At 38.7% G+C, this 15,145-nt stretch overlaps 1 protein-coding gene across 2 annotated transcripts in view; it reads right to left on the bottom strand.

Annotated features, from left to right (window-relative positions):
- trappc8 (trafficking protein particle complex subunit 8) overlaps positions 1–14,940 on the bottom strand; it is an 84,725-nt gene extending 69,785 nt beyond the window's left edge. For both annotated transcript variants that reach the window (XM_067598073.1, XM_067598074.1), the window contains exons 1-2: positions 14,616–14,940; positions 2,567–2,776 (exon numbers count right to left, since the gene is read on the bottom strand). In XM_067598073.1, coding sequence (XP_067454174.1) covers positions 2,567–2,776; positions 14,616–14,772 — 367 coding nt within the window. In that variant the 5' untranslated portion in view covers positions 14,773–14,940. The remainder of the gene's footprint in view (positions 1–2,566; positions 2,777–14,615) is intronic.
- Between the last annotated feature and the right edge of the window lie 205 nt (positions 14,941–15,145).

Genomic DNA, 15,145 nt, shown 5'->3' with positions numbered 1-15,145 from the left:
AAGATAATTTTAAGTGAACTTTTGAGATGGCACAAAAAGGAAAATGCCAATTAGGTGCATTTCCATCAACTGGTTTAAAGCGAATAAACTAGGCTACGCAACACATAGTTTCATCAATAGATAGCATCAGTAGTATAGGCTTAAATAAACTGCCAGTAAACAGAGTAGAAGAAAGTTGCCAACTGGAAACAAAACAAATAGCTATATTGCCTTGGCAACAGAAAAATGGAGAGAGATCTTCAGGAATTTGTTTCAATTGGGAAAGTTGTCATTGTTCTTTCATGTCAGCTAGTATTGGCCATGCTTCACGCTATCTGGAGAGGCTGGAAGACACCGAGAGCAGAAACAGCTGATCAGTCATGCGAGTTAAACGTTCCCTACGTCATTATTTACTCGTCAAATGCATTTCCATTACCCCTTTTGCGCATAAACTCGTCTTTGACATTTCCAAAATCCACCTCAAGCGTGCTTTTGCAAAATTGACAAAGTTTTTTTGAATTTTGGCGTTTCCATTAAGCTTTTTTAATGCAATACTTCAAAATGCACATAAAAATAGTTGATGTGAATGTTTGAATGCTGCTGCTAGACCAAGTTGTATTTATTTTATTTTATTTATGTGAACTGGGTAGGCTGTGAAACTGAATTGCCCTCTGGGATAAACAAAGTTGTCTGAATCTGAATCTGAAATATAAAAATACACACTAAAGCACAGATGTGGATTCATCCACTGCCGAAAATAGTCCCCAACAAATGCACTTCCTCCTGTTTGAGTAACCAGGGGCCTCATTTAAAAACAATGCGTAGGATCCATACCAAAAGTGCACATACGCACAAAAGCCGAAAATGGTGTGCGCCAAAAAATATGATTTATAAAACTGTGCGCATGAATTTTTCCCTTTGTAAATAACAATCCAGGGACAAACTTCATATCCCACCCCTTCCACCTCTACAGTTACCCATAAATGGTCAATGCAAAAGCCTTCATGAATATTGAGGTACACATTGTTTCTGTGGAGAACGGCAGCAGTATTAAAAACAGAAGAAAGTGTGAGAGGCTGACAGCTGCAGCAGCTCTCAATGCAGTCGATGCAACAAATGAAACAATTCCTGATATTAAACAAAGTGGTCAGACATGAAGGTAGATGCCAAGAAGCATATTGCTGCACACTGTAGGGTATGGACTAGTGGAGGCATGGGGACACTAAAGCTTACTTGGTGTTTGTTAAGCATCTGCTGTATACAGACACATAGCCTGCATGACTGATGAGACCACAGACTCAATATCTAAAATACAATAAACACTGCATTCATTTATATTTCCTCCATATTCAGCATACAGGTGTTTCTCTAATTTACACAGTCCCTACATGAGAGCAGGTGGTGAAGATGCTGGGTGAGGTGACCAAAGAAGGCTGAGTGTGTGTGGCAGCCACCACGGTGTCTCCAATACACTCTGTGCACCTGACAGCACAGTCGTGTTCACTGCAGCGATTTTACAAACAAAAATGTATGTGAATATATGAAAATTAAAATCGTACTTGGTGATATGTGCACAGTGCTAAAAGATATGATCAAAAATCTATTAGCGCTCTGTTCTGCAATTCTTTAAAGTTATTTGATATAATCTTGGATTTCTACAACAGATGATGAAAATTTCATCAGTTAGTTAATGTGGTTGAGGGGAAAAGGAATCAGTATATTCATGCTTAATATCAAGGAAAGGCAAGTCAGACTTTCCAGAATCCTGCTGCCTGCCACATCCTGACATCATCCTGGCATTTCAGCAGCACTGAAATTGAAAAATGCTTATGGAATAGTTATGGTTCACTACCACAAACACATGTACCACTGCTGAATGTTTACAATAAAGTGGATCTATAATTAATGTTTGATATTAAGTGAAAATAAATGTGCGAGAGGAATCATTATACAATCTGGCTTCAATTCACCACCTCACTATCTGCGTCGCCAATTTCTCCTGTCTCTAAAATGTTTGTATGCCTAGGTAAGAGTTTCCGTATGGGTGCGCACAATCTCCCATCAAGTTTATTTTTATAAATCCTAAGTTTTTCATGGAAAGTGACGTACAGATCATTCATGCCCTGTTTTGTGCATACATAACGGTTATAAATGAGGCCCCTGCTGTTTCATAGTCAAAACTCAACTCAAAGTGTTTAGAATAACTTGGTGAAATGACATGGAAAATATTTCATCCCTGTGGGAAACACATTGCAGACTTTTTAATATCATTTCAGGTCTTAATTTTAAAAGCATTTCTTATCTAAGGACCATTCAAAATTGTTCATTTTAATCTGTTCTGTACTGCAAATCCACTTACATGAAATTGTAGTGCTGTGCTGTTTTTGTTTATAATGAACAGTAACAATGAAAACAATTGAAGCAGAATGTAGCAGTCAGTGGAGGGCTGATCCCAGCGCTCATATGCTGAGTGAGACTAGAGCAGACCCATTACATAAAGTACTTAACTTGTAAAAATAAATACTGTCAAAAAGCAGATGCTGACATGTCCTCTTAACCATTTGTTAATGCACACCACTGTCCTTACCACTGTAGTGAAGGTCATAGTCTCCTGCTGTGATCACGTTGGCCACACCATTCTCTTGTGGCTGGCAGGATAACACCACTTCATTGAGCAGTCGGCGCTGGGCAGGGTTGAGCGCAGCCGACGTTGAGCTTGGGCTCGTCACCACATTATTGACACAGATGCGCAGGTTCTTCACGACCTGCACCTGGTTGTTGGGGTCCCGGATGTGACCTAGAGAAGAAAAAGACAAGACCCTTAACCAGGACAATAAATCACTGTATTGCAGTCACATTGTCTGTAAGAGTCACAAAATGTGACGACATGGCTGTAGTCTGGAGCCTCATAACAAATACATATTAATATTTTGCTGTTAGCCTCTTTGTTGCTGCAGCTAATCTACACTTTCATTGAAGTAGATTTTATTTTTATTAAAACAGAAACTACATTTTACCACAATTTTTGTTGTATTATTTCTGCTAGAATTAAAAATATCTGTTAACTGCTTTCATCCTTTTATTTACAAAGCTATAGTGTATCAAAAAGAGTACTGATAAGCAGGCTCAGTGTGTAGTGATGATATTAACAGTTGATCAACACAAAATGTACTGACAACAATTTGATAATCATTTAAGTGATTATCAAATCACTTAAATCACCTTGAGTTAGACTATTGTCTGGCTCCAGCTTCTCTAATGTGAGACTTTCCTCCTATTATGCTGTAATCTGAAAACGTCACATTGGGTCCTGGGAAATTGTGATGCTTTTTGCTTTTTTCTGACATTTCATATACTAAACAATGAATTGATTAACAGAAATATTAAAAGGTATAATATGTAACTATTCCACATTAAAATGTCTAAAAAAAAAAAAACAGACCTATGTTATATATTTTGTTGAGTTGTGTACTTACATTATCCCAAATGTTTCCTACAATTTTCAAACCCAGAATAATCTGTAATTTTAATCAAGGTAATGGTCTGTTTCATTTGGTCACCTGTCAATGGCCTCATACCCCTCCAGTGTTTCCCCTATAATAGTACAGGCCTGGCAGGCGGGCAGGCCAACAAGAACCCCCGCCAGGCCAAAAAATAGTTTTTTAAATGTCAAAAATAACGCCAAATATCCATTTATTCGCAAATCAATAGCTTTTGGGAGTCGTTGAGCAGCGCTGTCTCGAAATGTGGGTTAATGTCTGTGTCGTTGCCTGGGAAAATACAGGTAGCGTGACTCCTTTTAAGGAATAGGGCAGAACGTAAGCGAGTGAGTGGTGCAAGTGGAGCAGAGGAAAAGGTTAGGTCGACACCCCCCCTCCCCCTGCCATTGTGGCTATTTGCCACAATGGCATCTACCAAAGAGTATATGCATACAAGATAATACGTTGGCGTTGTGGTTGTTTCACAGAAACTTATAAATGGATTTTTATTCAGTTTTAAGCCACATTTTCATGATAAACTTTTTTGATCTTGGTTGTTTTTAACTATATCTTTTAACCGCATGAAGGATTTAAGTCATCGGACGTCTGGATCTTCAGTTATCAGAGAGACAATCTGGGCAAACGTTAGCAGCAGCTCGGCTAGCAGCAGCTCGGCTAGCAGCCCCTCCCAGAAGTCTGGTGCTCACCAAACATCATCGCGGAGAAATATTGATTTTTTTTTACGTGAAACAGCTTTATTCAGTATTTTTACTGTTTTAATCTCCGAGTTTGAATCTCTGAGACCTCTGCAGATCATTCAGCTCCTGGTAAAAACCTGCTAAACATCTGGATCTTAAGTTCTCAGAGAAACAAGCTGAACAACCGTTAGCAGTAGTTCGGCTAGCAGCCCCTGCCGGATGTCCTGTGCCTGCTGAACAGTGTCAGAAAAACACTGATTTTTAAGGTGAAACTGTTTTATTCAGTGTTTTAATCAATGGTTAAGCACCAGGTCATGTGTCCTTGTGCAAGATACTGAACCCCAAATTGCTCCTAAAGGCAGTGCCAATGGTGTGTGTGTGTGTGTGTGTGTGTGTGTGTGTGTGTGTGAATGACTAGAAACTCCGCCTGATGAGCAGGTTGGCAACTTGCATAGCAGCCTCTGCTATCAGCGTATGAATGTGTGTGTGAATAGGTGAATGTGGCATGTAATGTAAAGCGCTTTGAGTGGTCGGAGGACTAGCTGGCTGATAAGTACCAATAAGAGGCAGTACAGAAATGTCAAACATATAAATACATAGTTTGTCCACCAGAGAGCACTGGTAAGTTTATTTTTACACTGTAAAATGTTCTGCTTACTACATATTTTGGCCACAATTCTTTTAAAACAAAATTATATCCTTATTATGCATTTTGTTTAAAACAAGAGTATCAGCTGTTATCATTTTTGGATTTTTTTAAACTCAAATATCAATCTTGAAATTCCAGTATCAGTCAGCTCTTGCAGTAACATCAGTGTCTTCAATAACATCAATTTTCCCAACAGACTGACAATTCCAGGACATTTATTTTGTTGACTGGACCTTTTTTGCAGTGTTTTCCCCATGTAGATCAAAAGCAGGCTGACAACATTTTTTTTTCAAACATTCAAGCCAGATAGGGGAAAACAAACATTGTGACTTATGCAATGTACATCCCCACTACACTGGCTAAATTTGTAAACGCATCTTTTTCTCTCAGTTTCAGTCCTATTTCCACAATGGTGTTTTCTTCTGCCCCCAGAACTGAGCTTTTCCAAAATTGAGACACACACTCCCAGATAAACACACTCCAAAGTGTGTAAGTCTTAAAACACTGGCTTGGTGTTTCAGTGTGTACGGAGTAAATGGAGCTTTTGCAAAACAGTGACATCAGCTGCTCAGTGAAGATCTGCAGTATGAAGACAACTGCCTTAAGGGTGGGAGTCACGTGAGGTGACATGGTGAAAAAGGCATGCTAGACGCCAGAAAGGCTCCTTGTGTTTCACAGTTTTACTCAGAACAATCCTGTTTGACTGGATTTGATTGCTGGACACTGGTGCCACTGTCTCTTCAGCAAGAAGTTGACTGGAGCTGGAAAACAGAAGTATTATTATAAGACTAGTGGGACTGAAAGAAGGCACTGAAACGGAGGACACACACATATTCTTGGACAAGATTCTTGTTTACATACTGGATCTACTGAGTGATTGCTCAGTACCGGAGATAGAGTGAGTAAACCACATTCCAAGGCGGCTTCCAAACCTGACTTAGAAAATGTAGTATGCAGTGTTTTTATTTGTGAGACTAAAAGTCATGATAACTCTGCATAATCGGTTTCAATTATTTAAAAAAAACTATGTTTTGTAATTCCCCCAACTTTATGGAAGTGCAATACAATATTGTTGGGAGTGCCTCTTTAATTGTGGGTCAGGTGAACAGTAATTCAGCCACTACTTTGAGATGTCGATGAAATCTCTGTTTCACAATCTTTAAAAGGTGCCCACATATGATCAGTGGTAAAACCACTTTGCGCTGCTTGTGCCATTGTTTTCCTATTGGGATAGCGGTGTCGCCTAACTAGGCAGAACCACTACCCTTGGCATCACGCACCACTTGATATGCCACAGACCACTATGCTCAAAGTTCAAATTATTTCAACTTTGACCTTGGTCGCCACTGAACTTTCAAAGTGTAACCAATGAGATAACAGTTCCCCAAACTCTACAACACAACTTCAAAAGCATACCACGATCTTGGAGGGAAAAGTAATGTGTGGCGAAATGTCATCAGTCAGATGGGGCTACCAGGTTTGTGAATAGGCATATAACTTTAACTATAAATATAACTAAATCTAATGCTAACATTAGTTTAGCTGTTTATATACATTGCTATGTATGCAGACACAGTGATGGGCCATGCTTTGTATCACAAGCATAGCTATATAAACTGTTGGTGACCAGAAAACATTAGCTTAGCAAGAGTGAATCCCATCATGTTGTTACGTAGAAATTCTGATTTGTTTTTGCAGAAGAAGAATGTAGGAAAAGATGGAAAAACTAAAGGTACAAGTAGAGGAAGGAAAGAAGGTTACAGAATGAAAAGAAGAGTGGTGCTGAAGGAAGAGAGAGAAAGAAATGGAAGTACAGCTCCATTTTGAGTTTCCTTGATCCCTATTTAAAAGATAGGCCAACCAGTGGGAAACAGGGAAGGAAGACTATGTGTACTACAACTGATGGCAGTGACCCAGACAGCATCTTACTCCAGTGAACCAGAGACACAAGTCTCCCAACTGTGCCAGTTTCCCTCAGTCTCTGACCAGATACTGCAGAATGTTCAGTCTCCTCAAAACACCCCAGCTCAGCCCTCATATTCTCTCATATTCAGCATCCTCACTCCAGGCATTTCAAACCCCTCCTTTACATAAACAGGTTTTCCCCCACCTCTCCATGACACCCTACTAGAGCCCAAGGCTCTACAACCACCCATTCCTCCCAAGTAGCAACCCAGCAGGCAGGTCAGCCTCAAGCAGTGTATAATATCAAGCCATCCAAGAAACCTTCCTAGCCCCATGGCCCTAAAGGCAAAAAAAGCAAAAAGGGCATGTCCAAGTGCAGACAACTGTTTTGAAGAGAGCCTCATGGCTGTGCTAAATAAAGAACATGAGCCAAAGGAATTATTCCTCTTGAGCCTCACCCCAATGTTAAGGGGGTGAAACCAAAATCGAACTGTTGACTGTATCACACAGAGCCCAGTTCACATCAGTCTGATATGTGAGCTATCCATTCGATCTAGGTACTGTGCACTTAAGTTCACCGAGTTCAGCAGCTCTTCAAGTTTGAGTTAAACTGGTTGTTATTAAATTGTTGGACACCTGAGTGGTGTTCCATCAACGCAGCTAAAGAAAGCTGCGCTTACTTGAAAAAGCCTGGCTAGAATTAACGTCAACTTTCACTTGAGGCTCAAACTGTTCCACTAATGCAGTTTAACTGTGTCTAGTCAACGCCAAGTCTAGCCAGATTGGAATAATGTTGAAGTGTGCGTTGGCACGGAGTACATAAGCAGCCCAGAACAGTCAATTGTCAAAAAGACAATACTATGTCGCAAAATGAAAAGAAAACTAGAGCGTTTTTTTTCTGCTACAATTAACAAGGTGAAGGAAATGACTTGGCACAAATTTGATGACAGATTAAATGTATCTATGTAGGTGGGCAGTGATAGCCTAAAGGTTAGAGGAACAAACTTATTACTAGAAGGATGATGGTTCAATCCCCGCATTCGGCTTGATAAGTCTGCATGGTGAAAGTGAAGAGCGATGCTTGTTCCCACTCATGGTTTTATCTTTATTTGTTAATAAATGAGCATTCAGATTAGAGACTGTGGTTATGTTATCACTAGGCTAGATAATATCAGATGTATATTTAAAATTATGGTGTAGGCAACTTAAGAGAACTTTCCAACATATAAAATTATGGTGTAGGCAACTTAAGAGAACTTTCCAACATTATCATACTCTTTGACACATTTTCTCTTTCACAGGATGTCCATTTACAAGCATCACTGAAAGTTAAAAATTAACTGGAAACTGGAGGATATAAGTACAGTGGAAGCCACTTATAATGATCACGTTTGTCTGGGTCAAATATGCTTATAACCTTTTCTTTTTCTTTATTTGTCATACAGAATACCATCTAATTGACATATATTTATTAGCCTACATGAATATAAAGTTACAGAATTTTAATGACTGTTTCAAAATAAAGCTGTTTCAAATGCAGCGTGCACATGAAATTTACTTAACCCCCCCCCCTTATTGTCATAAGTTTTGGGGAGACTACGTTTGTCATTGAGAGGAAATGATTTTCTGTCTCTGTCATGATTTCAGTGTTCACAGAGCAGCAGCCGCTTATCATGGGAGTAAGTACAAAAATAGATTTACGTGGTTTAAAATGTTTTTCCATATCTTGTCATGTATGAAGAGACCCAGAATGAATACTGTAGGTGGACTGCTTGATTTCTATAGGCAACTTATTTAAACAGCATAAATTTTGTTTATGTATGATTCTGTCTGTCTAAACAGCTGATCATTGTAACTGTGATCACTATAAGCAGTTACCACTGTATACACTTAAACACAGCAGAAGGACATGGTTTGGACTTTATTTAATTTCTTATTGTCTTCACTGCTTGAACAAAATGAGTGAATGAATAAATAAGTAACTTCAAAATAACGCTAGCATACTTTTATTTCTAAAATTATAAATGCTAAGCTTTTAAATAAAAGGGTTGCAAGTGCGAAAAGACATTTGATGGAACCGTCTTTTGAGAGTCTGTTTCCGTCCGTCGGACATTCTTTGACATGCAGCTGAGTTAAGCTGGACAGTAAGCCTGCAACGGGGCAGGCTAGTTCTGCTGACTAAGTTACCATGGTTACTGAGCCTGGACTCATATAAGCCACAGTGATGAACGAAACTTAATCACTTAAATTAACGAGGCTTATCGAAATGAACCAGGCTATCCAGTTAGCCAGCTTGATGGAACACCCCTCTGTTGAGTATTTGTCCTATAAACAAACGATGACAATGATGTTTTTATTTTGTTTTATTTTGTTCAATTTATGACAAAAAAAGTACTTTTGAATTAATGTTTGCTGAAAAGATTTTTTTCAATATCTTAGAGACTGTGTTTCAATTGAAAAAAAAAAACCTGTTCTAATGTTATATTTTGAAAATTTCTTGCTGCACACAAGTAAAATGTGGACATGTTTTGTTACAATAAAAAGTTATGAGTCCATTGAGGTCCTTGTGTACAGACTTTAGATATACTGTCATGATTTCTATAATACATATGCTACTGTGCATTTCATCTGCTTCTCTTTTTTTAGGCTCAGGCCCCAAATACAGTTTTAGTCATATTAAATTGATAATTTTACCACAATCAAAAAGTAATGCAATCAAATGATAACTACAATACTGTAATTTGAAAAATTATTTAATCAGATGTAATCAGGACAAAACATGACATGAGAGAATAGCAAATCACAATAGCTTTTCAATAGAAATTAGTTGGATTGGCGTCCATAAAAATAACTGGGTTTTTTTTTAATTAATGAGAATTCTCAAAAAAGAGCAGATTTTTTTCATGAAAACTTTTCTCAGAATTCTGGGCAGATTTTTTTCTCATGTGAATATATTACACTTAAATAAATATCAAATAGTTTTTCTCAACATCAGTAACATCAGCATTGTAGGTAAGTCAAATAAGTGTAGTGGAGTAAAGAGTATAAAGTGGCATCAAATGGAAAGTACAGTACTTGAGTAAATGTGCTTAGTTACTTTCAACCCACTGCATCCAAGAATATCAATTTAACATTTGAATTTCAGCATTAATGTATTTCAGCATTGCAATTGAAACTTAACAAAAGCTAAACTAATCCCAGATCCATGCTGGATCTCTCCTCTGGGAGAACAGTGCCTGGATGACAACGTGTTAGCCATCTATTGCACCGACACAGTTGGGGAAGTTCCATCTCTGCTGGAAGTCACTGGCAGTCTCCCTACCAATCTTCTTTTCTGGAAATGGGCATGTATTCCCCTACCAAGCTTTCCCAAATTTCTGTGGCAACAGCGGGGACAATTGTCGCCACTGTGGAAACTCTGACACAGTGGCTGGAGGCAATGCTGGAGTAGGGGTCCTGAGTAGCAAGGTACCTGCTTGGAGCACAAAGAAAGATCATAGCCTACATTAAAAGGGCAATACAAACCATCTTGGACAATGTTCAAGTTCAAGTTCAAGACTTGTTGAGATTTGTTCAGGTACAGGTACAATTTTTGAGTGGATCTCTCAGTCAAGTAATAAAAATACAATAAAAGATATGCATAATAATAAAAGCAAAAAAGTAATAATAGAAGATGCACATAATAAAAAGTATAAAGTGAGTGCGGGGTGGGGGTGGGGGGGGATGCTGTCAGGCTGTTATCCTAGTGTCAGAGGAGTTTAGACTGGGGGCAGGGTACTTCAAACAAATGTAAAAATTCAAACATGTTCATTAGAATAGAATAATTTTGTAATAAGCTATGCAAGGAGCTAGATATGTGAAATGTGTCAATATAGCATACAAGTTAATTAAAAGCAAACAATATTAGGATATACAACTTTATCATTGATGCAGTGGTAAAATAAATGTGGGGCCAACTATTAACTCCCCAGTCAATGATCGCAGTGACACTAATAATTACAAATTATCAACTTGCAACAATGATACTTAATATAATCGATACAATTAATTTCAAAGACAAAAACAAAGACTGCTGTGTGGTTATAAGCTAACGTTATGTATTTTAATTGTCAAATAAATAAATTATAATTCATTCATTCATCATCTTAAAGAGGTAGATACTCAATTCCACAAATAAAAAGGTGGGTAAACAGAGTTTTAGCAGGACACTAACAGCTGTCAATAACAGCTGATCAGCTGTTAACGTTAACAGCTGATCAGCTACCCAAACAATAGCCTACCTTAGACAGATGGCCAAGCGTTTGTCTGGAGAGATGGGACGGTGGAATCCAATGTCCATTTTGCTGATGAGAGGTTTAATCTTCTCCAGGAGGACATCAAATTGGTTCTTGTCCAAAGTGTGATTGGAACCTCTTGTTGTGGATCTTTAGCTCTCTGACCAAGTTGAATTCTCCTTTTGCATAGCGAGACAACTACATTTCATGCACTCAAACTCTTCTTGATCTGTTTTTTTCGTCACTGTCTGACCTGAATGGCACTTGCCAGAGCCTTCTTTTGAAAAAAAAAAAAAAAACCTCAAATACATTGTACACAAAACAGTCCGCAGTGTTCTTCAGATACCCCGGTAGCATCCTTGTTGCCTAGAAAGAGCTACTTTGCAGACTTTTTGATGACGTAAGCCTATGCTGTGTACCAAGTGTCTGACATTCGGCACCATATCTCGTGGCAAGCAAAGAGCAAATTTCATCTGACAGAATACAATAAATACATATTAATCACTCTATCTGTGCTGTGTGATCAGCTATACCAACATCTAAAGTGAGTGATCTCGAGAGGATTAGTGGAGGCAAAAGGTTATCTTCACTGGTGTAAATATAGGCAGTGCAGCCAGGGCAACTGCGCTGGAGCCCGTGGCCTGATGGGGCCCGACCCCTCCACTCAAATACAGGTGGTGTGGGCCCCTACCATTAACATGTAAGATGAAGTCAGTTTCAATGCATGCACCATACTTTTGTAGCAGTGTAACGGAACGTGATTGATCTGTGATTCATACAGATCACCCCCCACAGTTCAGCACACATGTGAACCACGGATTAATTGCAAAATTTAATGTCTCATTTAAGACAAAGTAAAAAAACTGCTGTAAGCACAAGTCATGGACAGACAGCATGAACTACAGCAGCATACCTCCAATAAAAGGTTAGCTTGTGTCTGTCATGGTTGTTATCACATTTCCAAGTTTGTAACTATAAAACTGCAATCACAAGTTCTGATGTCTGTATGTTAGCATTTTATGTATATTTGGCAATTAATTTACTATGACCAAATGAACTGTGCAAGTTAATTAAATACTTTGTGGACATTGCTTTTTTACTTTATCATATGCAATGATTGCTAGGAAATACTATGTATTCTAGCATCAATTTCATCATGTGACACTTTTTTTTGCATTTGACTGGGAAACATCATTTCTAGCTAACTAAAAGTTTAGCAAGCAGCACAGAGCCAAAAATGACTTTACAACACAAAAGCATATTTCAGAGGAGAAAGGAGAAAAATGCACTGGAGGATAACATTGTTACACTAACAAAATTGGAAGGCTTTTTAATAAATAGTTGTCCACTGGTGAACATTCCTGTTATACCTGGTCCCAGTAGCATTAGCATGGCAGCGTGCACTAGCAGAAGTTCATTGCCATCAGAGCTCCTGGTGACAGTCTCTCCCAACTTGCAAAGATGCTTACAGTGGATCACTATTCAGTCATATGTAGATTTAGTGCTCTGGTCTGCTATTGTTCATGACATTACCTGTCACTTTCTTTTTCAAAGTTAAAACAATTGTAAGAGAAAAGAGACTGAGTGGACCAGCTAGCCTGTCAGTTTTGGAACACCAGAGCCAGCAAGTTGGATTTAAAGGTCATTGCTAAGGATTCTGGACAGCACAGGTTGTCATTTGAGCCACTTGGTGATTAAATCAAAGTTTTGATCACTATGCCACTGTGAACCAGCAACCATAGAAAAAACATTAAGTCTTATTCACAGTATTTACTTTTTATAATGGTTATTTTTCATGTCTGTTGTGTGTAAAAGCCTGACCTGATTACAAAATCAAAGAGCTGTCTCTAATATTGTACATGTGTGTTTGCATGATTGTGCGTACATCTCGCAGTGAATAGGGCCCATAAAAAAATCTTGTACTGGAACCCGTCATTACTACCTCACACCACTAGTTATCTTCTTAATCAGCCAAAACATGCTGTAAAATAAGAACTTTTCACATCTGTACACAATGAGAAACCCAGCCTTAATGCATGACATTCTTGTATAGATGGATGGCACACATTCACCCTTTTAAAAAAAACAGACAAATGAACACTGTTTTGCCTTTTAGCAAACACGCAACCCAGCAAGACCAATATATGAATCACTGTTGTTCACACAGTACTACACAGCATTTTTTTTCATCTGTATTATCTGTCAAAGGTTTTTCTACAAAAATATTAAAAATGGACACTGATGTCAGCTGTTCTTTTTGTGAATTGTGCCTTGAAGATTTGTGTCAATTGTTTTGGTCATGTCCCCAATCTCACAGGGGTCCACAAGATGTCAGTATGTTTATAACTCAATAATTCCTCTGCTAAAGATAATTAGTTTTTGCATTATTAATCGTATTCTATAGTTGGCAAAAACACATTTTTTATAATTAAGTTAATAACCTTTACAATCACAAGCCATCCTTTCAGTCTTTGAAATGATTACAAGCTGTACATTTTGTTCTTGCAAAACGTACTGCTTGTATTAACAAGAAAGCTTGTAAAATGTTAAAGTTAAGTACTTTATAATCTTGTCCTAATGTCATTGTAATATATGATTTTTGTCTGAAAATCCCTGGCTATGATTGTTATTACATGTTTAATAAAGTTTTAAAAAAGGGCTGTTAACAGCTCAAACCCAGAGCCAACAATGTGCAACAGTACAATGTATTCTGCTTCCATCAGACCTGCTGAGTTTGGATTTCTGATTGTCTGTACTGAGCTCATCAGAATACAATTGTTTGATCATTCAACATAAATAAAAATTAGATGTTTGCTTTAAAAATCAGTCATTTGTAACCCACAATTAATAATTGCTGAACAAAATTCGTGCCACCAATGCTACAGTTTTATGCTATGCAGGCAGCTGCTTTGGAATACTAGTGGCACCTTTTATGCTCCAGTTCAAGCAGAAGATAACGTGCCCTGAGTGATTCTGGAGGTTCTGGGATAACTCTCAAATGTCAGAATTAAACGGATAGTTAATGGACACCGGTTAAACCTGAGCTCGCACTGAACAATGGAAAGTCATTCTCCAGTCCTTGTGGACTTAATCATGACTCGGACAGGACGTGGTGTGTCTTGGCTGTAGCTCTGCTGGAGTTAGTCCGGGCAGAATATGCATGATTCACAGTGACTCTCTCCATTATCGTTATGTTGACAACAGTTTATGACACTGCTTGCACCTTAGTCTCACTTGGCTATCAGGTTAGCCTTCATGTGTGGACTGCTCTAAAGCCCATTAGCCAATTAGCTTGCTTAACTTACCGCTTCATCTATTTGTTGCTAGGTCTGATAATCCAACACTAACAGAATTGTTTACTGGCTGACTGAACGTAGTCGAAAAGAGCAGCTCTGAATGGTAAGGTGTCACTCGGCCCTCTCAGATGTCCAGCTTGGACCTCGTATGCCCGTCCTGTCAATACACAGCTGCTTAGTCACAATCCGGTCTGCTAGCCGTCTGTTAGCGCGAAGCTGGTGTCCAGTGTACCCTGCTCAGGCTAACGAGCTAGCTACCTCACTAAAGCTCAGTTGGCGACAGATTTCAGACTGACAGTCGATGGACATGGTGGCTTCTAAATAGTTGCTCTTACCATCGGACGTTAGTCTGCAGAAAGGCCGCAGCAGTTCAGCAAAATTCAGGTTGTTCTTGCGAGTCACTCTCTCCGCTTCTTCGCTGCATAAGACGGCCACCAGCGGGACGAACGAATCCTGGACGAACTCCAGCACAGACTGAACACATTGGGCCATGTCGGACAAGCGTCAAAAGCAAGTAACAAAGTGAAACGGGTCAACTGTCTTATAGTTTAAGAAAGCCTGATTGTTTCATTGCTTAAGACAACTCATCCTCTACTAACAGACAACTGCCATGTTGAATTCGCCAACCGACTTCCTGTGTAACTGAAATGGTCAGGTGATGCATGACGCCGTGCTGGACGATTACAACATTTATAAAATATTTTATTTTTTCTTCTACGGTCTGAAAAATGTATGATGCACAACCGAGATGCATTGTCAATTAACAAAATTCTCTCTTCTCTCTCAGAGCGGACGACAGATGGAATACAAAAGTGTTGTGTCGAAGTCTATTCCAACCTTAAATAATGTTCCCCTCCTGTTACAA

The sequence above is a fragment of the Thunnus thynnus genome, chromosome 8, assembly GCF_963924715.1.
Source record: "Thunnus thynnus chromosome 8, fThuThy2.1, whole genome shotgun sequence".
NCBI classification, from domain to species: domain Eukaryota; kingdom Metazoa; phylum Chordata; class Actinopteri; order Scombriformes; family Scombridae; genus Thunnus; species Thunnus thynnus.
This window is presented reverse-complemented; position numbering and strand designations above follow the sequence as displayed.